The sequence below is a fragment of the Teleopsis dalmanni genome, chromosome 2 (assembly GCF_002237135.1).
Source record: "Teleopsis dalmanni isolate 2A chromosome 2, ASM223713v2, whole genome shotgun sequence".
Lineage (NCBI taxonomy): Eukaryota > Metazoa > Arthropoda > Insecta > Diptera > Diopsidae > Teleopsis > Teleopsis dalmanni.
This window is the reverse complement of record NC_051847.1, coordinates 65,911,404-65,938,269: the sequence shown is the minus strand read 5'-3', so window position 1 is coordinate 65,938,269 and position 26,866 is coordinate 65,911,404. Positions and strand designations below refer to the sequence as shown.

Below are 26,866 nucleotides of genomic sequence, written 5' to 3'. Positions count from 1 at the left end.
TTGATTAAAAAAAAAGGAATGGTCACAGTGCTCTAATTCACTGGGTACTTCACAGTATCCATATATTTTCTATTTACTTTCTTTATCATAATTATTATTATTAATATTATATATATTAGATAATTTTAATTTGTTTTAATACTAGAACGTACTAAAAGTAATACTCTTTTCAATTAGTAATATGTTATTAATATCAATTATTTTCAAAATATTTTTTTTTTTTTTATTAAAATTTCAGTTTCACAACAACAAAATCTCTTTAATCCAAAACAATGGTGCAAAATTTAGCTGTAGTTATACCTCCTGTTAATTTAAATGCTGCTTCTTCCTTAGATTCTGCTGCTTCGGAAGGCAGTGAGAGTTCTTTCAACGATATACCACTGACAGCGCTTAGTAAAAATACCAGAAAACAATTATCAAATTCGTTGAATTCTAAGAAGGTCTTACGTTCTGAAGAGGGCTATGAACGGGATTGGCGTGGTATTGCTATGCTAACACAACAGAAAAATTTTTGTGATGAAAATGCTCTCAGCGGCGGTGATCCAATGTCAAAAGTATTGCAACTCTGGTGTAGCAATAGCCCGAAAACTGCTACTTTTGCAAATCTAGAGCGCTTCTTAGGTAGAATCGATCGTTGGGATGTTTCTGATGATATTTATGAAAATTTAGGTAAGTTCAATTATTTACTTAATTAAATAAAGTACAATTATTATTTAATTGTTTAAATAAAAATCACTTTATACATATATTATAAAAAATATATATAAAAATCAATATTAAGTGTTACTGCAATAACAATGTTACTCTGAGTCATCTATATCCCATTGTGATGCCCTCAAATTGCTAGTGGAAGGTCACCAATGCTAACCGTTAATTCCATTTAAAGCTTTATACTGTTCTGATAATCCATCAAGGCTTTCATAAAAATTAATCTAATTTGATTACATTTCTCTTTTTCTTTTTTTTCTGTACCAGGTGGGTGAGAAAACGATATCGTAAATAATGAAATCGCTTTATTTGTAATCTTGAAAGAAGACATAAAAAGTAAGTGATGAAGTGGGAGGGTGTTTACGATAACCGTTAATTCAATATATATCTTTATACTATCCTGAGTTAATGCATTTAGTCTTCTATAGAAATTAAAGAAATCCGATTAAACTACTCTCTTCCTTCTCTTCCTGATGAATTTAAGCTCCTTTACATAATAACAAGTCCTACATATAATTTTGTTTTAAATTTTTTGAGTTGTTTTGTCGAATATATTTTAAAGTCGGTTTTGTTTTTGGATTTGAACTTTTCTTTCGTGCGTTGTATTTTGTATATCTCTATACGTATTTTCTCAAAGTTGAAATCCTGAACAAAAAAACCGACTTTAAATCCTACATAGTCGGAAGACACCATAGGCGCAGTATCGTCGTTAACACTTAAGTAAGCACGCGAATTTCTGAGACCCTTTTCTCTAATTGAATGGAAGATATATTCTTAAGAAGAAATAACAAAAAATGTAAGTACAATTGCACTGCACCCTAAAATTTAATAGTGCATTTTTCTGTTAATTATAGCAAAACATTTTACAATCAATTTATATCTCTATCTACGCCTGGTACGATAACACCTAAAATGATTATCATAAAACTTTATAATTTATGAATGTTCATGATAATCAACAATAATCAAGTTTATTTCAAATTAGCTGATTTATTGATATAATTACTATATATATATATATGTATATGCAGTTGTGGTTTCAATATTATTATTTCAAAGTTATCATTCATGATAGAATATAGGTAAGCCTTTTATATATTTTAAAACTATACTATAATTTTTAATATTTTAACAATATACGTCAATCCAAAAATGCATAAGTATATTTTCCTGTCCAATAAGTAGGTGACTTCCTAGTTTTTTATTATGACTAAGAATTTTATTTAATTTTTTAAAGTAAATATTGTTCTTTGCTTTTGACTTAAAACCTTGATCTCTCCACATTTTTATGTGTAGTTAAAAATTAAAATAATTGTTCCACAAACCTACCCCTCAACATTGTTGCAAAGATATTTTACTATGCTTTCGCAATTTATTTATATACTTTTAAAAAAAAAAAATTTTATCGGGTGGAGGTATGTAATGTGTAGAATTTGATACTCATTATTTAAATATTTAACATTATTCGTTCCACAGTTCATAAATGTTTGCATACTTAGCTCACTTTTGTTTGCCTATTTGCCTTATTACGTGTTTTAGTTTATCTAACTTTGATAATATAATCAAAAATTTGATTATGACACAAATAATTTTATTTATGCGTTAATACGAGTGCTAAACGTGCCAATCTGGAATCCCAAAACAAACTACACACTCAACCGAACATACATACGACTACTATTCACCGATCAGTTTCCATACATACTATCATCATCGCCTTAAAACTGAGAATGATTGAGACAATTTAGTTCGTTTGAAAGGTCAGTTCACTTCCAAGATTAAAGTTCCATTAGATGAAAGCAAAAGTGCACAAACAATTGAACAATAAAATAAAATAACCTCAACGAGTAATATTTTTTAATCAATTTTTTTAAAAGTATATATTATATACACATTTTGTGTCATACAATCTTTTAATTTTTTAAAATATATTTTCTACAATAAAAGAAATTGTTGATTTATTAATTGAGGTTTCTCTTCAACAATCAACTTCTTAGAATTTTAATGTCAATTTAATTCTATCATATAGACTTTTTTTCAATTTATAACTCAACTTTGACCTGCCTTTTATTTCAAACATTATTTGTGTATTCTTTTGGGTGTAGAAGTAGACAATCCGTACGAATGACATGTTAAGAGACCTTAGAATAGATCCGATAAGTCCTGATGCTATATGCGAACTTAGTACTAACTAATCACAGAGTAATCAGTCATTGAATAATTACGAAGATTAAGAGGAATACACAAATTAGTCAGTGAGATGGGCCCCCAGCTATCAAAGAGTAAAAGATACACTAACTTTAAAAAGACACAACAAAAAAGAGAGTGGTTATTGGTAATGTCATTATAGCCCAAAATGTTCTATAAAGCAAATACATAGAATAGAATAATGAATATGAAGAATTATAGAGTAGAAGTGAAAAAAAGGAGCGGTTCCGATATCCTGAAGACACTGATTTGATAACAAATTTTAGTAAATTTAAATATTCTAAGCCAATTTTTCCACAACGTTATATGCCGATAAAGCTCCTCGAGATATCAAAGTGTGAAATTGTTAACTTTTTATATTGATTAAGCGAATAAAATTCACAAACGTCATATAGCGTCAACTGATATATATAATTTTTATATTGCTTACACAGACAACTGGTAACAAAAAGTAGTCGTATCTTCTGATCTATTTTCGTGTAAGAATTTGAAACTATGAAGTAAGATATTTCAAAAATTTTTACTAAAATACTCTATCAAATAAACTTGCTTTTAAAATAGAAATCGTACAATAAAAGGAATGAGTTGGAGAGAGTGTTCAACTTAAAATGGGTCTAGATAAAGAAGATTAACCGTATTAATAGTGCAGAGTCGTTGGTGAATGAGGCTCAAAATTTGTAAATACATTTCAATATAAAAACATTCGGTAAATTAATTAAATCAGAACAGTTCTTACTGCAATGTCTTTTATATAAAAAATTTTAGACGAAAGCCTTTTAAAAATTTTTTTGTGAGATTACTGTGATCTGGAATAAAATATTTTTAAATATAACTTCTTGAAATAGTGCATCGCATGAAGTACAATATTACATATTACATATCAAATCACAACTTCATCGTTGGCCCATCAATCTTTCAAATTTAGAAACAAATATAGTCACTATATAGTTAAATGCATTCTGTACTCCAGTGGAGTGTAACCTAAATCGAAAATGGAGTAAATCGAAAATGAACAATCTTTGAGCTCAGCACTCACACAATAAATTGCTCGAACCATATTAAAATCTTTATCAAAGACATAGATTTAAACGTAAATGGTTTAACTATTCCAAATGGTAACTCCCATCCCCCTGCTACGGCAGCAAGCACAACGATTTTGGAGGTGCAAAATTAACGTCATAATACAAATCTGATGAAGCAAACCGAAATGTTTCAACTCAGTCCAGTCAACTCAATAGGCATAGTAAATGCGAATCTCCAACAAAAATGTGAAATCTATCTTATACTGTGACTGTGAAACATGGAAGCTCTCCAGACATATAGAAAGAAAGATACATGTGTTTATCAATAGGTGTATACGTAGAATTCTTCAAAAATATGGTGGCTAGTTCGAATATCAACTGAACGCGTGCTGAACCAAACAAATTAAAAAGCAGCAAAAGCTGAGATAAAAACGAGAAAGTGGAAGTGGATAGACCATACACTTAGACAACTGCGAAATTACAAAGCGATGCAAGCTTTGGCATGGAATCCACAAAGTAGCAGAAGATCTGCTGCGAAAATGAAAGAGTGGTGAAAAAATTTGAAAGTTAGCTAGCTAAAGCACGGTATACATGTGACGACATCTATAGAGAAGCACTAAATAGAGTCAGATTTAGAAGAATTATTGAGGTCCTATGTTCTACTGGAGGAAGCGGACAATGGAAATAGCAGTATAGTCACTGGAGTGTATATTTAATGATAATGGTCAATCAAATTCATAAATAGGCTTAGTATGGCGAGATGGTAAAAATTGGCACTTGTTATGGGCACTGTGGATATGTGAGCCTTTTTGTAATTTGCCCGAAGTTCGATTTTTCTTGAAATATATCTGGCTATCCCAAAAAATAATAGCTATTGTCAAATTAAATGCAGGGTCTTCTCATTTTTCAGATCTCTTTTCCATTTTTCAACTTTCTGATTTGATTGTTATTGGATCTCCGGATTATAGTGGTGGCCTCTCTTTAATCAACAGTTATGAATATTCACAAACGATGTACCTATCTGATTTTAATTCGATAATTATTCAACGTCATTTTATGTACTGTTTTCTTTGATTTTGGCTTCCAGAGAGGTTTTTTTTTAACTAAGTTGTGTAAGTTGATCTATTGTTGTGGATAATGGTAGAGAAAATATTCGTAAAACTCATCTAATTCGATCACACCGAAAACTGGGTGCCTTCAGGATTCCACTAGCTTGATAAGCTAGCGAGTAGTTTGAGAATTTCAAACGACTTATTGTCGATGACTGGGAAACAGTTCAGAAAATGTTGCTGCAATGCTTATCAGTCTATATTTATATTTGAAAAAAATTTCTATAAATTTAATTAGAATTCTGAAATCCAAGAACATCACACTAAGGCCACACAAAAATATAATTAATTTCAAATCTTTAATATTTTTGTTTTCACAAATTTATAAAATTCTTATACTTATATATCATAATGTGACACGTACCTTGTCTGTGTTCGCTGCATTTGGTTAGCAATTTTTTTTTATATATTTTTTAAAGTTTAATTAAAACGATACTTTCCTTCTATGATAAACAATGTCATGAAAATATTATTAAAATGAATACGAAAGATAAAATTTTGTATTTGTTTTTCATATTTTACGTCGCTGTAGTTTTTGTTTGCTTGCCACTAAATAAAATAAATCTTTATGAGCCATTAATAAACAAAGTGCAAAAAATAATTACACCGCAATTATATACGTCCCCATAATAGGTAGATAATATACGAATATATATTTAAATTGCTAATATTTTAAGCAAATATATACGAGTATCATCTGGAACTGATAAGGTTAAGTAAATAAGCATATGACATATCTGTCATGTACTCATAAGTCATGCTTCAAATTGCGAAAACCTGAAATATATATTTAGATATATAGCTATTTGTTATTGTTTATTAAGAAGATTATTATTTTTTATTAATTAATAAGTTTTATGAACGTAGACATTATATGATCGTGTAGAGGGAAGTCATTATGTACCAAAATCTGTAACTTACCTATATAATTAATAAAAAATATATGTATAAAATTTGTTAAGCTTCATTTAACAAACACCCGATTAGAAAAAAATACAAATAAATATTAAAAAAAAAATACTTGTATAATAAAATTAGCCAATTTACATGATAAACAAAAGGCATTTCATATTTTTCTCTATGTAAGTTGTTTGCATATTGATCAGGTAATTAACACTTGTGATCCCGTAATTAAATTTATTTTAGGGTAAAAATTCGAATATAAATATGAAAGGGTTCCGTCTTAGTACATATGGTTTAACTGGATGTAAACCTATCATAAATTGTTTAAATATACATAATAAATATCTCTACAATCTAGTGAAAAAAAGCAAAAAAAGTCTCCCTTATAAAGTTATTATACTACCTAACATATCTTATGGAATGCAATTGTATTCCTAATATAGAAAGAATGGAAACGATATCCATTGAAAACATTTTAATACACAGATCCACTCGTTTGCTACTATCAAATATATCCATTAAAATCTATGTTTTTTATTGAAAAAATGTCGTTCTAAAATCTAGTTCTAGATATTTCAAAAGATAATCACATTAATCCACTAATTGCAGTTGTCTAATATAGTGACAGTAGTTAGTAAAGCAAAAAAGTGCTTAGCTATCCGCGGAGCACTCTAAGTTGGTTGACCTCATTGATCACTAGACATGGAATATTTAAATATCACCTCAAAAAGATAAAAAACACAGACTATGTTTAGAAGAAGAGGAGACGGCGGTACATATATTGTTCCAACGTCCAGTACTGACTGTCTTACGACACTATTGGGTTGACGATGATTTGGCTTAGCTTAAGGTTGGCTTAAGCTAGGTGAACTACTTGCACAAACATGGGATGTAGTTATGTTTATTGTTCCAACATGGGAAAGCCATTTTAGTTTTTACTCAATAATGATGTCCAAGAATCGAATCATGTACTTCAGTTAATCCTTCACTTTACTGTAACAGCGCTCTTAAGTTGAAAGCGACTGGCGTCTGATCGGAACGAGCATATGGAGATAATCAGATTCTAGGTACAGTTCCAAACTATGAGTATAAGATGAAGTCAGATTATTTGAATCCGTGTCTAGACTTTAAAAGGAATTTGGAGACAATATTGACTTCAACAAATGAATGGAAAAGAAAAATCTTAAAAGCAAATTACGATATCTAAATCTATACGGATGGCTCGGGGTTGAAGTAGGAATCTTCGCGCCATCTGAGAGCATAAGCCATTCTTTGAGGCTACCTAATGAGGCCACAGTTTTTCAGTCTAAAATCTTAGCAATTAGTGAAGCATGTCGGCAAATTGCTAGTCACATCAAGGGTAGATGTAGAGTAATTGCGCATTCCGCATAATCCTTACTGCAAAAGTTGTGGAAACCTGCAGGGAAAATAAACCATAAAACACTTTCTCTGTAAATAGGAAGATACTTCTTTGACAATTTATCAGACTGTTTATCGGTAAAAACCAAATACCTATTAAACTATCTAAATTCGACAGGATGGATTTTTGCTATACTCTTCTATATTAGAAATACTTGCGAGAAATTGATAGGAAGACGACGAGAAATCGCTAATTGAGGTAAATGTAAGTTAACTGATTGCCTGCCACTGTAACCAAACAACCTACCTGAAGGTGGGTTCCGTGGAGCTACCACAATATATATATATAATACACTAACATGAAATTGCAAATGATTACATAGGTTATACATCTATTCAAACAATTATTAATCAAATTATCATAAATTGTAATACTCTATAGATAATTTATATAGAATGAATTGTATGCTGAAGAAACCTACAAAGTAATATACGCAAAAAAAAAGAAGCCAAAAAGATTATTTTTACTTAAGTTTCTTATAAAATGCATTCTCGGTTATTCTTTAGCTCTAAATCTCAAGGCATATATATAGATAAATATATATAGATAAAGCTAGATATAGATAAAGCTCGTACTTCAACTTATCTTTAAAAATGAAACTTTTTTTTACTAAATACTTCTAAAAAAAGTGTTCTAGTTGGGAGTATATGAGGCTTCCTCTCCTCTTCCTTAAGAGAGAAAATATGAGAGCTTTTCCTTTTTCTCGCAATTTTTTCTATTGTCATTTTATTATTTAATCCGAAACCCAATTTCTAACATTCATCATCACTTATATGTGATTTGCTTTTGCTTTTTGCAATTTTATTTAAAAGTACTATTATAGTAAAAATAACGAATAATAAGAACCGATTATAGTTCTCCTGATCTGTATGCGCATTAATTAATGAAACTTATTTCTAACTCAACACTTATTTATGACTTAAGTCTTAATTAAAAAATATTTTAGTGCTTTTTGCAAAAATTGTTTTAGAAAGCAAATAGTCGGAAAGTACAGCAATGAATGCATGAATGATGCAATAATTAAAAGTAATTGACTTGGAACAAATGAATCTAGCGCGGTAATACTGAGTACCCATAGTTAAAAACAGAAAAATTTAGAAAAAAAAAATTAAAAATATTTTTTATGCAATGAGTCGGGAGAAATGTATTTTAAAGTGCTAAGCTATATTTTTTGTTATCATATATATTTTTATTCTCTTAAAAGTATATAATAAATTTTTTTTTGTCATGCAAAGTACTGCATTCAGTAAAGATTATGTTATTTTTTAATTTTATTTTCCCAGAATCCAATCACATACAATTACTTTGAAACAATATTTAATATTATAAGAACACAATGTTTTATACAATATAAAAATATTTCGTCTCGTGTCAAAAATATTTCAAAACATTAACAGTTTTGACTTTGATGTATGATAAACTAAATATTTATCCAAATATTTTAAAATATGTATTCGGTTCGCCCTTGATTTAAAAATTATTCTAAAAAAATATACATTTGTATATATTAGTGTTTTTTTACGCATTCGTTATTACGCCTTTCAGTTCCCCAGACTGACTAATTGTCACTTTATATTCTCCCATTAAGTGTTTTTGGACTTGCCGTCATAATATATATACTCACACGTACTGAAAGCAATTTGACACTTTGCCAACAATTTTAGTCCATTTGCACGAATTATTTAGCATATGAAAAATTAATATTTAATAATTTATAAAGTAAATAATTAAAATACTAATAACAAATAATAGAAAATATATAAACATTATATGATTTACAAAGATTTTTTGTTTGTTTTAAGGCATAGCTAAACTATAGCTATAAAATTTTTAGTTGCTATTAATAATAAAAAAGTCTAATAATAACCATATAACCGAAAGACGGGTATGATTAGAAGTAATACAAAACATGGGTAAAGTTTTTACAAGGAAATTTTTGAAAGGATATCGAAGGCAAACATATTTATCTTTTCATTCATAGCCAGAGTTACTGAAAACATGTAATTCAGAACTCTTAAAATAAAAATGTTTTATTAACCCTTTTAAACTCAAATTTTATAATTTTAACTCGTTATTTCCCAAGACCAAGATATCTAAGAGAAAAACAAGTTGCATATTTAAACTTAGTAGACCCAAATAACCTAGAACTTTTAAAACTGAAGTTTGTTGAAAAGACTTCATTTTTATCCCACAGTGTTATAGTTGGAAATATTTTTAACATTTTGTAATCGTAAGTATTTCAATTGGAAGTAATAGAACAGACTTAAACTTGCCATTTTTCACATATGTTACTTCCTCTATGTATATCTTCTGTAATTTTCTGAGCTGAGCCGTTTCTGCAAGACACGAAAAAATTCGCAAGGAATGAAAGAGAAAATGTGGAAGGGAATTATGTTGGGGTTACTAAGACGGAACTTGCTTAGCGCTACGGTATTGGTGCTACAGGGCCACTGCATAATAGCGAGGTGTGAAATGAATCTTGATCTACCTTAGAATGACTTTTGTCATGGCTGTGGCTCTGTGGATGAAGAGGAAACTGTGTTCCATCTCATGTGTCAGTTCCCATCTTTAGCCAGGAATAATTCAAAAATCTCCGTGCTGCCATCCTGTAATATTAGGGAATTAACCAAAAGTCATAGAGTTGTCAGTTTTACCTTGACAAATATTTTAATAGCGGAGTCGTTGCCTTCTTTTGCGTTGGTTCTATACTAACCTTCTAGTCTATGTACGAATCAAAGATATTCCTGTCTTACCAGAACGAGGCAATATTTGAGCACAAGCCATCTTTCTTGAATACAAAGCCGTCACTCTAACCTAACCTAAACTAAGTTGGGGTTCATTTTTATTATATGTCATAAGAAATCAGTTCATGAATTCACTGGAGATATAAAGGAAACACAAAAATTTGAATTTAATGCATATTTCCATGCTAACATGTAAATTTTGTCAGAGTCTGCCCACTGTAGATGTCTATAAAAGTGGAGAGCCTGTCTTCAAAAATAATGAACTCTCAAAAATAGTTCATTTTGTATATATCACCTATAATAAGTGTTCTTCTAATATAACAAATAAAATAATATTTTTTATTTATTTATTTAATTTTTTAATTATTTTGTATTAATATTTCTATAACTATAAATAATTTTTTATCATTTTATTTTCAGCTGAAGATGCAAGAAATTATAATACTAAACTTCAACAAAAATCCCTAGTACTAAATGATGAACCCGATGCAGTGCAACCATTAGAATCAAATGATAATTTTGGATTTGGTTCAGATCCCAACATATTGACAAAAGACGATGTGCTTCGTGCACAAAAAGGCTTACCACCACAAAAGTACGATGCATTTGTGCTCTTCGCCGATGCAGATATTAACTATGCTATAGAGATGCTAGCAAAATTAGAAGAAAATGAAGAATATAATTTTAAGGTAATTTTCATAAATTCTAAAATTAATTATAAAAACAATAGTTTTTTATTCATTTTAGCTTTGCCTTAAAGATCGTGATTTACTGGCAGGAGTGTCCTTCACACATGTAGCGCTAACCCAGCTTATAGAGGAGCGTTGTAAACACTTAATTGTCATCTTAACGGATGAATTTATAAAGAGTCCGGAAAATAAGTTTTTAGTCAATTACACACAAGCGCTGCAAATACGTATGTTAAAGAAATTAAATCTATTGATTCAATTACTTACTTAAATCTGTATTTTTTTTAATAGAAAATAAAACTCGTAAAATTATACCTCTGCTATATGACGATAAAGTAGTTATACCAAGAACTCTTAAAATTTATACACATCTTCGATACAATGGGAATACAAACGGACTTTTCAATTTTTGGAGCAAGCTGGCTTCTTCAATACGAAATGTACAAATGCCTACAAATGCAACCTCCTCATATGCTAAAGAATTCATAAGGTTTGTTTAAAATATTGTTTGATATATATATTTATTATACGCTAACATAAAATTGCTTTTGATTATTTTAGTTGTTCATTACCTAAATCATTTGAAACAAAAATACCAACCCTACCGACACCACCAACTGAAATACCTAGCATTAATATCAATGGCAATGCATTTGTCCCTGAAGATGATATACCCAAAAAGAAGGAACGTTTTAAATACAAAAAACGTTCGTCAATACATAATACGGATCACAAACTTCTCGTCAGTGATTCTAAATTAAGAAATGCACACTCAACAAGTCAATTAAGTGCCGTGAGTCGTGATGGCAGTTCAAGTATGTCAAATCTTTCTATTACGTCCAGCCCTTGTGATACGAAAAAGAAGAAAAAATGGCCTTCAAAATTATTTAAAAAAGTTTTTAGTCGCAGTACATCTAAGCTGCAGGAACCAGCTTAGATTTTATTTATAAAACTAAAAGTGCCAATTTAATTTTTTTTTTTAAACATTATCTTAATCTCCTTAGAGTTAGACTTTCTTTATATATGAGAAAATTGTTAATAGCGATTATTTTATTCGATCAGATTTGATCAGATGCATTCCTTATAGTTCTGCATTTTAATGCTCTTAAAGTGCCCTTAAAATTACAATATAATTCAGTACATTATTTGTTAATAAAAAATTGTTTTTATATAAAATTTAAACGATAAAATGCTTTATATAGTAATATTGTTATAGACACAACAACGAATAAAGACAATAAAATTTTTAATGTAAATAAGCCAATTTGTTTTTTAAATTATTAATTCCTCCATTTTAGTTGCAATTATAATAACTATGGAATAGAAATAATTTTTAATTTTGTTGTAATGTAGTTTGTGTAGTTTGGCATATGTGTTAACCAAAACATTTATTATATACTGCTTTAAAATAGTCGCGGGAAAGTGTAGCTAAATTATTCATATCGCAATTTAACTATACCATGGCAATTAATAAATAATCAGCCTTAACACGTTAAAGACCGCATGCCCACCGGTGGGTCACTCCGCAACAACATTACTGGCCCGCGTGCTCACGGATGTGCACACGACATGTTTTACCTAGGGACGGCTTGTACAACGGTGGGTATGATTTAATTTTATTTTATTTACTGTAGTCCATTCGCCGGTCCCTCGAAGAGATACTGCATATAGCGGACTTAGTTAATTTGACATAGCCTCATTTTAAAACGACTTTTTTTAAATCAAATCAATATACGTAATTAACAATAAAAAAATAGCTGGTCCCTATGTGAAAAATAAGTTAATAAGAATAAGCCAGTCCATCAAACAAAGTTATTTAAGAGTTCAGAAATCTTATCAACACTGATGAAACCAACAGGCACTATGCCAAAAAAGACAGTCAATTCATTATCAGAATTACTACGTAAGGAGAAATGCTTATGTGAAATATAGAACACAATGCTTCTTAATGTAACTGGTGGTACCAACAACGGCCGGGGCTACGTTCCGTAGTCACTTGTAAACCATGACAACCAAGTGTGGTTCACCACCCTGCAAAGGGACTCTACAACTAGATCCCAGCATGTTATAATAACAACAACAAGTTAATTGGTATTGTTCCGGAAACGACTGGTGAACAAATGTTATGTTTAAAATAGGTCACTGTTATACTGCCAGCAACCCAGGTTACAGCTTTTATCTAGCTAGGCTGTATGTGAGATTAATTTATATCGGCAACCCCAAGAGATCCACTTTGACCTATAGGCCTTTTGTGCTACCGCAGCTAGGCTGTAAAAATACAAAAACAAAATATAATAATAAGAGAAACCCAGATTTCCCTTTGAAAAAAATTATTTATTATTATAATTATAACAGTAGGTTAGGTTAGGTTTGAAGATGAGTCGGTGTGAAAAACAATTCAGACCGCATATAGATAAAACTGTTTTTTGCCAAAACTGAGAATTTACTTGTGATAGATGAGAGCTTGATTAGTTTCTTTTATCTAGGCAATAATGGTAGTTAGAACTCGAAATCTCTTACTGTTATCATATCTCAGTAAGATATGATATTGCTTATTTTGGTTCTAATCGTGTGAAGTAATTCAATTTGTAGAGAGTTTATTTGTCACCTAATTTATAAATTTACAAGTATTGATTGATATAAATATATCAGCTATACCTAAGTATAACTCATGACTGTGGCTTTGCGTGCCAATGTATTTGGTATATATATGTCATGGTAGGCACTATGTTCTGGTGAGTATCCGTTACATGTACCAATCACTTCTCATCCATTTCTTATCCTAAACAAGCACAATTACACTATTCCTAGCACTTATCCTTAGCGCTTATATATGTTTTTCTATATATTTTATATCCGGCTACAGGACACCTTTTTTATAAATAAGACCTTTGTTTAATATATTTAAAATAATACATTTAATTTTATTAATTCTATTGAGAGTTTATGGAGAGTATAGAGAGAGTTAAAATATATTTTTAAAACCTCAAAACTTCTATAGTACTAATAGCCTAATAGAAATACTTTCACATGTTATCGATCAATATTTCATGCTACATCATTTTTAGAAAAATATCATAAGCGATATGTAGTCCTTATAAATGAGTGAGCTCCAAACGAACACCAGACCGCTTTTGACCTGATAAACCATATTTGGTTGTCTGTTAATCCCGGCCTCTTCTTGATGTCCGCATATTTAACTATTCTTAGGTAAACCTGTTAAAGTGTATTTGGTCGTTCTGAATGAGTAGCAACGGAACGAAAATCCAGCTTGCTTTGGAAAGATCAAAATGACATATTTCGGTTTGATAAATAATATTTTTTTATATATTATTGACCATGCTTTATAAGAAATTAAAAATATATGGTTCTTTAAAGAAGTTTAAGGAACAAAATATAAAATTATTAATATTGTAAGTACTATAATAATATTATAAGTTAGAAATATATTATAATCAGTATGTCTTTCGAACGAGTATCACTGAAACGGTTAGCAACCTATAAATAAATTTATACAGACCAACATTGCTGTTATTTCTCCGAGAATGTTACTCCTTTAAAAGTCTCCACTCGTTTTTAATTATATAAAATTGTTCTTTCCGAGTAATTTGTAACTCTCTTATAATATAAAAATAAATATTCTATAAACTATAAAAAAAAAATAAGTAAATAAAACTCAAGTATATTTTTATAATTTTTTTCATTTATTATTTTCATCATAAATAACTTTTGGTTGTTTTTTTTTTATTTTGTTATTAATTTAGTTTGTTTTCATTTTTCTCTTGAAGTTTTATATTTTAAACTTTAAATTTCACCATTTTTAAATTTGTTTATTTAAGTTTTGCGTACTTCGTTTTTAATTTTCTTATAATTTTTATGTATTTTGATGTTAGTACATGATTATTCTTATATATGTATTTAATTTAATAAGTTTGGAAATTGTGAGTTGTGTTTGTTATTCATTTATTTATTTAATTTTTATTTTTGTTTTTGTTTTTGTTTTGTATAATAATAATTAGTATTAATTATTTTTATATACTCCATTTTTGTTCTTTCATTATTTAAAATGAATTTATCAACTATTAATTATTATTATTAATAATAATACTTACACTAAGTAATACTTTCACTTTTCTTTAAATATTTTTTATTTAATTTATTTACTTTTGTTTTATAATCAAATAATAATTAAAATTTATGTTTCTATATTTTTATATAATTTATTTTTTTTTTTTACGAATTAAACAAAAACCAAAAATACAATTTAAAACAATTTAATTGATTAAAAATCTGTTCAGTTTTATAAATATGTTAACAAACTTATTTAATATAATGTTTTTATTTACTATATATATTATATTATTTATTTTGTTCCTAGTAAATTTAAATTTATTTCATTTATAATAATTTTTAATGTATGAATTTTTTTTGTTTGTTTTTTTTTTTATAATTATTGAGCTTTAGTTTTATTACTTATTACGTTTTAATGATAATAAAAATGATTTATTTTAATATTATCAATTTTATAAATTATATATATATATATACTTTATTTATTTTACTATAAATTTCATTAACATTTTTTTTTTTTAATTTTTAACTTTTAATATATATATTTATATATATTGTTTAACGTTTTGCTATCTCAATGAATTTTCTTATTAATTTTTCTCGTTTTTTTATCAATTTAACTGATTGCATTTACACCGCCAGAAATAAAAAATTCTGCGTTTTTATTAATATTTATTAGTACTTACAACTATTTTTTTATTTATTTAATAGTTTTTAGTGTATATGTGCGATAGTTTGTGTAAATGTATTTGTCTAAAATTTTTAATCTATTATTATTAATTATTATTATTTACTTTATGCATTTGAAAATCTAACTTATTTACCGTCATCAATATTATTTCTAATACTGATCAATTATTCTTTACCTCCCAACAAAGAGAAATTATCCTGTATATTCAAAATCCGGTATTGTAAGAATTATAGAAGTTTTTTAAAACCATGGAGCCCAAAAATCTAATCGAAATTTTTGAAGAAATTTTGTGGGTGTATTGAACTTGGCTCTGCATTCAAACCCTTAAAATGTAATAGATATCTTTGAAGAAATTTGGGGAGAACCAAACGAACTTGGCTCCAAGTTTGGGCTTTATGATAATAATAACGATTAAAAGGCTTATTTTTTGACACCATAAATACAGGATTCCAAGTTTGAACAAGGATACTTTAAGGTTTTATATTTGAAATGTTCGTTAATTGTTTATTAACATGTGATTCTTAAATAATTTGTCTTTTGTTAATTCTATCTTTTATTTTTTCATTTATTGTAATTTTTTCTATAATGGTTTAGTTTTTTTATATTTCGAATCATTTTTATTTGCTTCTTCAGAATACATAACGTATTTTCACACATTTATAAAGCCGTGCTGCTTAGAGTAAGTCGTTGCCTTCTTTCGGTATTGATCGTATACTGATCAGCTAGTCTACGGAAGCACCAACATTATTCCTGTGGTACCACAATATGCCCTTATGTGAGCTGAAATGGGTTTTATTGGTACACAAAGTTGCCACTCTAACCTAACTAGCCTAGAGTAAGACATCATAGCTAAATATTACTGATTATGGAGATTCTATCAATTTTCACAAATTTAGCCCCATAATCAAGAAATTATTAAAACAGAGTGTAAGCTTATTAATTTCATTTTAATGATTGTTAATAAAAATAATTAAATTTTGAAATATTTCGGTTCCATTATTGTTTAATAAAATATAAAACATTGCTCTGAAGAATAATGTTATATACAAGGCATACTACATGTCTGAATATTTGGCATGTGGTATATTTATCATAAAATAATAATTATAAATAATATAAATTTCATAACCCATGCTTCCTGGAGAGAGGTTAAAGTGGATAATCTAAACTGAACATATTATCCATTAAAAATTACGTTTAATGGATGTATTAATCTATTGATACTAGCAAAAAATCTAGTAAACTACATAGATTTCAATAGTTCTTTAACCTCTAATATATTTAATCCTCATCTATGTTAGATTTTCAAAGTAATGATCTTTCAGAAATTTTACTTGATGAGGTTGGCATAAATGTACTTTAAAGCACTTTTTTACTACTTTTTTAAGGTTCTGTCATATTTGATCAGTACTCATAAGTGCCATCCAAATAAATTCGAGAGCAGTAAGGTTAAGAATATCTTATTTGATATAAATAATTAACATTTGTATATTTTGTATCGAATAAGTTAGTGCTGTAATGGGTTCCTGGGTGTGAAAGATACGAAGACAACGAAAAGACTGAGTTTCATATAATATGTGGAGTTCATTATTTATTATTTATAATTGAATTTTATAATTGATAAAATTCATTATGTAATTTGCAATAGTATGTATATATACTGGAAAGCATAATGAAACTACATATATTGAAAAAACTGTTTCTGAAAAAAAAACTCAATTTAAGAGCTATTCAATAAAAACCAAATATATGTACAAAAATGTATTCACCCATCCCAGGTAATCTCAAAAACTCATTGCACTAAACAATGAATATTAAAATTTTTACAGGGTAATATAGATATCTGGAATAGGTACTATGTCACTCTCAAGTGACTACCCTCAAGGACCATGGATATTGGATATTGCATCTATATACATACTTTGTGAATACTCAAAGTTGAGCAGAAATAGATTTGTCCATCGTGAGAACATATGGAATAACACAACAAGGTGTACAAGGATATTAAAAATCTAAGAATTAGACAGGATAACTGCAGTTATTGCCATAGACAACATAAATCGTGTGACTTTTAGAGCCTTGATATTCATGAAAAAAATATTAATATTCTTTGTTGCGTTTAAAAATTCCTTTATATGTCATGCTGGGAGATTAGCTTTTTCTTCAAAGATTTAATATATACAACTTTTAGAGATTTGGTACTCATCTTGAAAAAATTGCTCATTTTTGAAATGTACATATGAAATTTAAAATCTGTGATATACATAAGGAAAATATTAAAGATATTGGTTGCATTTTATAATTCTTTCATCTTTTATGTCGGGAATATATATATTTCTTGAAGATGCAAACGAATTTAAAAACTTTGATAACTATAAAGAAAATTTTAGAATTATCGTCTCATTTTCATTATATTGAATTATTAATAATATAATACATTAAGTGAAGAATTTTACACAGATACGACTTTATAAATATATTTATATATACGTATGTAAAAAAAAATTTTTTTTCAAATTAATTATATTGTTTGGGCAATAAATTTAAGTAATTTAATTTATTCTAAATAAATGCCGAAAAGGATGTAATTTTTGTCAATATAATGTCTTTTACTTTTAGTATAAAATCATGTCTTTTTATTTTAAAAATTAAATTATATATAACTTTGTTTTTTTTTGTAATATTTTAGTCGAAAAAAAATAATTTAATTAAAAATTATGAATTTAGTAAGTTAAGGTATCTTCTTTTTTGTGTGTAAGTCATAAATAATTTTTTTCAAACTATTAAATTAATTTCAATAAATTCCAATATAATTTTTAAATAACTTTTTATGGTATTTAAATAACTTTTTATGATATATAAAAAATTTTGTATAATTTTTAAATAATTTCTTATAATATTCAAATAATTTTTTTCTCACAATTAATCAATTTACTTTTATTTTAAAATAATAATTATTAAATATTTTAAATAATTTTTAAACAATTTCAAATACTATTTTATAAGAGTTTTAAATAATTTTGAAATAATATATTTAGGCTTTCAAATAATTTCTTAATTTAAATGAATTTAAATAATTCATATAGTTTTAAAAAATTTTGAAATAATATATTTTAGCTTTCAAATAATTTCTTAATATAAATTTAAATTTATGAAGAATTTTAAAATAATATTTTCATGTATTTCAAACAATTTTTAAACAATTTTACTTTTTTATAAGAATTTTAAATAATTTTAAATAATATATTTTAGCCTTTAAATAATTTCTTAATATGAATTTAAATTAATCATATATAAATTAATTATTAATAATATGAACTTTTACATATTTAAATTCATGACAATAAGTATTTTTTATATAAAATATTACCCATGTTCTTAATATTATATTTGTGTTTTTTTTATAAACAATTTACGATTTTTTAAATTTGTGTTCAAAAATTTTTTTTTTAATTTTGAAATTTATTTAATTTGCCTTGGACAAATATTGTTTATTCCTTTTTTACGTTAAATTTTTCAATTGTTTATTTAATTAATTTTTAAATATTTTTTTTATAAATTTCTGTTTGTAAATGTTATTTTTGTTCGAACTTCATTTAAAATTTAGTTTCTTTTCATTTTTTATTTGTTTTTTTTTTGTTATTACTCATATTATGAACAAATTTAACCTATTTTTTATATAATTATTATTTCTTAACTATTTAGTGGATAGTGAGAAGAATTTTAAAATTTTTTAGAACTACTTTTTTACTTAACATTTTTATTTTTTGTAAGGTTTTGCTCCTATTATTGTTCATGTTCTTTAGTATTTTTCGAACAAAAAAAAAATCAATTGCATTCATAAGAAATTCTTAAGAAGAAAGGTAAAAGGACTTCATTTGTTTGTATTAAATTGGCAATGATTATAATAAATTTATTTTTTTATTTCCCTTTACCCCATTTACTCATCAGGTTCCTTCAACTTAGAGACAAGCTATAATGGCAGTGTTACATTTTTCTTGGTACCAATAAATTAAATAATAAAAATTCTACAAAATTAAAATTTTAAATATTTTTGAGCTTCTTTTCTTTTTTATTTAAATTTAATAACAATTAATTGAGTTATTTATTAATGCTGATATTAAATAATTATGCGTGTTTGCTGTTGTTTTTATTGTTGATTTAATTACATTACAATATATTGTATATATATTTATTATTAGAAGTGGCAGTTTTGTTAGAATTACTCGTATTTGTTGTTTTTGGTTTTTTAAATTTTTTCTATTATTATTTATTTAACTTTAAATTAGTTGAGTGATTTTAAAATGATTTTCTAAACACTAATGAGTGTTAAAAAAATTGGTTACTAATTTAATTTAATTAAACATAATCAAGAAGTATTTCGTATACATTCTTATAATATTTTAAAAACTATTATAATTAAAAAAAACCATTTGCTCAAAATGTCTATGAAGTAGGGCGTACATATATTAGATTATATACATTCCATCTGCTATAAGATATATAGAAAAAATTACTTCAACTTTTACTGTAATCGGCTATGACTTAGGTCAGGGCTTCTTAACTACCGGTCAACGCCGCAAGCACAACCATTCCATTCCATAAAATATTCTATTTTCTTCTTAAACAATAATATTCTTTAGAATAATACATATAATCATCGTTTTTTGCATATATTACCGGTATTTTCCAAACACGTTTTGAGTTTATAAAACCTTTATAAAAGTGTTGGTATATAAATTCAAATAATCATATAAATTATAGATCATATTATCAATACAATCTGAAAGTGTGTCCAAAGTAATATTTCATAACAAAAAGAGGGGCACAAGAGGTAAGAGCTCCTTTCTTAATGTAATTGATTGATGTCCCTGGTATGAACTTATGTATGAGCTGCGGGCTTCTGTAGTCATTTGTTAAGATTTTAATGTAATTCAATTCCCTTGAAAACAATTTTCTCATTTAAGGACTATTAATAGGATTAATTTGCGAAACCTATTAAAAAACTAGAAACCTAATCCCGTATAGTACTCTGTGTCCACAGTGGTGCTAGCTAAACAATTGCAGTGTCTTAGCCCCTCAAGTGGCTGTTATCACGCATTTTATTAAATATAATAGATTTTATAATTATTTTAGAAAACCAAACATTTGCTAATATGAAAGAATATCAGGAAGTAGAACTTGATATGTAGATTACAGTTTAATGACGCGACTCATAAAACCATAAACTGTAAGGCTAGCTTAGTTCGACCTTATAATTTCAAAAGTTCTATCCATCCTCTAGTTAGTAGTTAGGATGGATAAAATACAACAGAATTAATTTTGGTGGCAGGTTGGCTGATTTCGGTTATATTAATCTACATTACAATCTCAACAATATGCGGCTGTCCGAGGTAGCAAAATATTCTTTCTATCGAGTACGGAATTAGACTTCTGGTTATATTCTCTGAACTGTTCGATTTTGATCTGTAGGAAAAGAAGAATATGGAGCCATAGCTCATATAAGCAGATGTAGGTAATATCCTACATTGCAATCTTAATAATATGGAAATGTCTGTAAAATATTCTCACTTCCTATTATTAGATAAGACTTCTGGTTATATTCTCTAAACTGTTCGATTTTGATCTGTGACAAAAGGAACATACTGAATCAGCTCCTATTCTATATAATTTTTTCGATAGTAGAAAATTCTCTACGACAAATATTCTAAGCTGTTTAGTTTGGTTTAGCCGTTAACAGGAAAGTTCTACTATGATCTGTGGTTTTGCAACCAATTTTTATATTAAAAGAGATAAAATTATGAACCAACATTGAACATCTATAAGTATTTTTAAAACATGTACTAAAGATTAGTACGTTTTACTAAGTACTAGAGAATTTTAAAGACGAACAGTGTTTAGAGGTTCTCATGCAGAGGGTCTGCATATATGTTCGTTAGGATAAGTTTTTTGTGTTTGATGTATAGTACAAAACTAAGTATTTAACTAAAAGCTAAGTTTAATTATACAAGATATAAATTATTTAGAAATTTCTATAACAAATACTACATTTTAAAATTTTCTTTACCTAATAATACATGAAACTATTCTCTAAACAATAGATTCGTGAGCAGTTATTGAGCTATATTGAGCAAAGGCTTTCACAAATAAGAGATATACAAAGTATTAGATATAATTTTAACTATCGGTGAGAACACAGTCGTGTGTAAATGCATATGTTTATGTATTGGCTATATGATTGTGTGATTATTGCAACTAAAGATCGCAGTCAATGTCTTAAATATTAAATAACTTATATTAACTAGAATCAATTAACATAAAATCACAAACGTTAGAGGAATTTCAAATCAAATAATTAAGTTACTGATTGTTTTCTTGTATAATAAATTCCATTTAGCGCTAAATTATTCTAAGAATTGTTTTAATTAATTAATTCATTACTGAGTAGGTATAAACACTTTACTTGTATGTGATCCAATGTGTATGGTAATTTGTGTATAATATTGTATATTCAATATTTTTATTAATTTTATCTTATATTGTATTACTTTTTCATAATAAAATTCATTTAATTTGCGCGGTTTAGTTAATTTGTTTTCTTTATTTAATATTTGTGAGCAGTTCATGTAAAACCATTTTATTTTCTTTAATTACGTTTTTGTTAATATTCATTATTTGTTGTATGCTTTACTTTTATTTCTTATGTTTTCATTTCCTATTACTACAATTTACCTTTTGTTATCATTCACTAATTTGTTTTGCTATCATTTACACAATTTTTTTTTTATTTTACTTCATTATCTTCTTTCTAAAATGTATTTTACCTCTTGTGCATGTTTCATATGCGTTGCGTTAAATTTAATTGCATTTTTATATTCTATCTTCTTCATCTTCTTCCTCCTCCACTTCTTCGCCATTTTCTTCGATTTCTTCCTTGTAACCAGGATGTTCGGAAATAGCATAATAATTACCATTGTAAATCACACCCAATTCCCGCAATGCGTCACCACGTATTGTCGCTTTTATCGTCCAATTATAACAATCATCGGACTCTGATTCTCGGTCTAAACGTTCAACATCCAAAATTTTGGAGTTAAGCCGTTCCAGTATGATGCCGATATCTTTAATACTTAAATGACGCTTTTGATCAACAGATAATTGATCAATAAGCAAAAGGAATTTTTCTGTTGTAGTTTTGTCATCTTCCATGACAGTATTTTCTGTCTCACTCTCGGAACTATCTCTCTCTGGCGCAATATCCAAAAAGCGTACATGACCTTTTGCACCCGATGAGCGTCGCTGTAAGCTACCACCCATCATAGGATCCACAACCGAAGACATTGAAAGCGTTGCCTGTTGCTGTGGCTGAGGACTCGTAGTACCATCTTGTATTGGTGAGGTAGCCACACTTTTATGCACCGCTATTTTTCGTCCCTCCTCATGCAAAGCACAGCAATGAAAATCGCATTCTGTTGTGCTGGGACTTCCGGCACGACTGGGCGTATGTGCATGATGTGCACACTCTGGTGTATGCACATGCACTGCACCTACAGCACTATCAAAGGAACCGCCTTGTTTTGATAAACGTCTACTTGTACCTGGTATTACAACACCTGGTGGCAATACAACACCACCCGGATGATATATACTAGTAGGACCTTCATCACTAATGACGGTTATTTGTGGGCTGGCATAACGTTGTTGTGAAGATTGTGATGATACTGATTTGTTGTCCAGCGAACTTTGTGCCGACAGACCTTTTTTCGATGGTGAGTATTTATCTGAAGATAAGTGTCCATTACTACCGCTGGCACCGCTACCACTTGGCCCCATCCCACTAACGCCGGCACCACCGATGCCGCCCCCACCGCCACCTCCTCCTCCACCACCCTGCCGCTGATCCCAATGCAGGACCACCGTGACACGACCCTTGTTATCCATAATCTTCCAAGATGGCGTCTCATCATGTAAATCAAGAGCATGAATCGTCTCACAGACGATTTTAGGTATAGCTGAGATCGCTTAAAATAAAAAAAAATACAACATTGAATTTAAATTTTGTTATGGCAGTGTAAAAAAAATATACAATAAATATATATAAAAAATAGTATAATATAGAATAACATATGTATATATAAATGTTATATATATTGTTTCAGCAGAATAGATATGAGCAATTATTTTTATTGAACCAGTAGTAGTGCAAAAACAGTTTAAAATAAAAAATTATATTTGTTGTAATATATAATAAGCTTATTAGTTAGTAGTAAATTTACAGCATAGAAAGAAAAGGAAAGAGGAAATAAAAATTAAACCCGGTCGAAGAAAAATCTGGAAAAGTACTTTAAACAGATCTTATATCCCGAACTTATGCAAGAGATTAGAGTTCAAAATCCTTAAAATATTTTCAATATTTTTGAACCACATATTATTCTATTCTTTCACTTAAATGTTTTCATATGATCTTTTAGAAATATCATATAGGAAAAACATGTATATTAAAGTTTTTCCAATAAAAATTAATACGGACCTAGAAAATTTGAATGAAACCTATATTTAACGAGATTGAAATGGAATATGAGAATGGTTTTTCAGTTGACAAATGGGTTATTTCAACAACAGTTCAAGTTCTTCAACGGTTCAAAATCTTAAAAATGATATATAAATATTAAAATTATAAAAATAATTAATAAAAATAAAAATAAAAATTGTTTGTTCTATATATTTCTTAGGGCCCACAATATAACCTGTAAAGTGTTTGAAACAGCTTTGTAAATTTGGTATAGCATATTTTTTATGAAGGGTATAAAAAATATATATCTTACTTATTGTTAATTATGTGATTAAAGTTCTTTTCCTTATATTTATTTTTTATTTATTTACTATATATATTATATTGGTGGAATTACATTGTAACTTTGAAATCTATTGGGCTCCCTTCATGGACTTAAAATATTTTTCCAAGTTGGGCTTAAATATCAAACATTAATTATAGTGTTGAACCCTTAGAGTATTATTTCATTATCCAATATAAGATACCCACCTAGGAACCTTTGTCATTTATGTACTAGAAAATGAGGTCTAATTCTCATTCTACAAAACTACAAATTCTATTAAGTTCGCAAATACGTAAGTTGATAATTTGACCTACAGTGCGTTGTCACAATTTCTGTAGGGATTATTAAATAATGTTTACTTAGTTGCAAGCAATCTTTAAATCGCTGTAGGTTGAAAGCTCCTATAAACAATTTTGACTTTAATAGCCCTAAGAGATTATCACTGTATAGCATGTTTTCTTCTCTTTTTTGGGGATGGGTGAAAAGAAATATTCTTTTCCCAAGCCACAAAATGGATCTGGATTTATGAGCATCGAAGCTGCCTTTTTTTTGACAAGTTTGTCTAAAGTTTTGTTACCCGAAATTTCAGCGTGAACTGAAACCCATAAGATTCATATGTAGCATATTTTGCTTTTCGGAATACTCCACCACTAACTACTAGTTAGGATTCTATAGTTCTTTTGTTTAGGGATGAAAAATCTAAATAACCTGTTCATAACCTATTCTGCTGAAACAATTATATATATTTTCCATTCATAATAATTATGTATTATAATTGAATTTACCAGCTTTTATAACATCAACGCCAGTTGGATACCAACGTTCACCCTGTCTTAATAATAGTAGCACCGTATTATTGGCCAATGTACGAAAATATTCGCCATCCTCTATTTGGGTTCCATCGCACTCCAGAACAACACGCACCGGTTCTGAGGCAGGAACCCCTAATTTATCTTTTCCTGAATTTGATTAAGATTTTAATTATAATTAGTTTTATAAAAAATAATGAAAAAATAATAATTAACTTACCTCTTACTAATAATTCTTCAAAAGTTCCAACTACTACGCCTTTGCGCACATTACGCCAACTATCCCAAATTTTAAGGGGTCTCTTGCCACGAGACTCCTACAAAAGAAATTTATATTAATGATAATTTAAATAAAAAATTTATTTGTTGATTTATTTATGTATATACTTAATGAGAAATTATTTATATTATATAATTGTTAAAATTAATAAATACTTATGAGAACTTGTAGAGAAAGTTTAAAGTATAAATAGTCATATCTTTATTTTGGTGGATACCAATCTGCTAACAAAATTAGAAAATTATAGTAGTATAACAGTTTTGTTTAATTAATTAAATACTCCATTTGTAAAAACGAAGTAGTATAATAATTAACAGGATACTGTGATATAATTGATCTTTTATTTTATCAACCAAGTCTTACCGTCAATTCTTCGAATGAACGCCTCTCATTAACGATTCCCTAAAATCAGACGAAATTCTCCCAACTTAATATTTTGCTCCAAACACAAATCTAACTCGGGTTATCTCAAACAATTTATTAAGAAGGGGGATAAATCGAAATTATGAAACCAAAAAACTTCTTTAGCTTGGATGTAGAGCCAATAGTGACTTCTATAAATTACAATTCACTCTTCACAAGAGAATATGTTATGGACCAAGATATTCCACAATATGGCTCTTGTGTACAGAGTTGAATAACTGATCCAGTCTTTGCAAGAATGTTTGCATTTTCATTGCTTCCAATGTAACCTAACAAAGCAATACTCTATTTTTCTGGCAGTTGCTGGAGTATACTATACTAATCCATCAAGAATCTTAAAGGAATTTTTAAGAAAACAAAGAGTTGATTTCTTCTTTAATTTATTTGCGAATTTTAATGAAATATTATTGTCACAGGAGAATATTAAGTAAATTATTTTAATCTTTTTACATCTTACGAATGGATCTTTGAAGAATAAAAATATTATCCAGTTACTGCCCAAGAACAGTGACAAAAAAAATTATCGCAATTTTTACTGAAAAATTCCTAAGGTTTAAAAAAAATAGATCTCGACAAAAGCCAAGCTTATGGATTACAGGACTGGTCACTTGAAGCAGCAACGGTGCATGGACGCAGGACACACTGATGGCAGTCTTAAGTAATTAATAAGAACCATACCTCGAAGTAATACAAACGTAGTCGAGGGATAAGATAAAGTTTCTTGGAATCAGGGGGATGAGTTTAGTCCGTTCAAGTCGGGTACTCATTTTCCTAGGCACCGGATCGTCACTTGAAGCAGCAGCGGTGCCTGGATGCAGGTCACACTGATGGAAGTCTGAAGTAATTAATAAGAACCCTACCTCGAAGTAATACAAACATAGCCCCGGGATAAGATAAAGTTTCTTGGAATCAGGGGGATGAGGTTTAGTCTGTTCAAGTCGGTTACTCATTT

At 28.2% G+C, this 26,866-nt stretch overlaps 2 protein-coding genes across 2 annotated transcripts in view; one reads left to right on the top strand and one right to left on the bottom strand.

The window, feature by feature from the left end:
• The first annotated feature begins 236 nt into the window (after window positions 1-236).
• LOC119683530 (myeloid differentiation primary response protein MyD88-like) lies at window positions 237-11,951 on the top strand. Its single transcript, XM_038097237.1, has 5 exons — window positions 237-669; window positions 10,535-10,803; window positions 10,862-11,030; window positions 11,095-11,293; window positions 11,365-11,951. The coding sequence occupies exons 1-5, from the start codon at window positions 273-275 to the stop codon at window positions 11,738-11,740; spliced, it is 1,410 nt and encodes a 469-aa protein (XP_037953165.1). The 5' UTR covers window positions 237-272; the 3' UTR covers window positions 11,741-11,951.
• A 10,310-nt stretch (window positions 11,952-22,261) lies between these two features.
• The window catches only part of LOC119682227, a 30,535-nt gene continuing 25,930 nt past the window's right edge, over window positions 22,262-26,866 (bottom strand). Inside the window, exons 2-4 of the mRNA XM_038095599.1 lie at window positions 25,432-25,528; window positions 25,188-25,361; window positions 22,262-23,586 (exon numbers count right to left, since the gene is read on the bottom strand). Coding sequence (XP_037951527.1) covers window positions 22,436-23,586; window positions 25,188-25,361; window positions 25,432-25,528 — 1,422 coding nt within the window. The 3' untranslated portion in view covers window positions 22,262-22,435. The remainder of the gene's footprint in view (window positions 23,587-25,187; window positions 25,362-25,431; window positions 25,529-26,866) is intronic.

Bases quoted from the DNA above. Each gene is read 5' to 3' on its own strand.
- LOC119683530 (XM_038097237.1), top strand. From the start codon at position 273: ATGGTGCAAAATTTAGCTGTAGTTATACCTCCTGTTAATTTAAATGCT. The intron at 670-10,534 runs GTAAGTTCAATT...TTTTATTTTCAG, and splicing joins TGATATTTATGAAAATTTAG to CTGAAGATGCAAGAAATTAT. The intron at 11,031-11,094 runs GTATGTTAAAGA...TTTTTTTAATAG, and splicing joins CACACAAGCGCTGCAAATAC to AAAATAAAACTCGTAAAATT.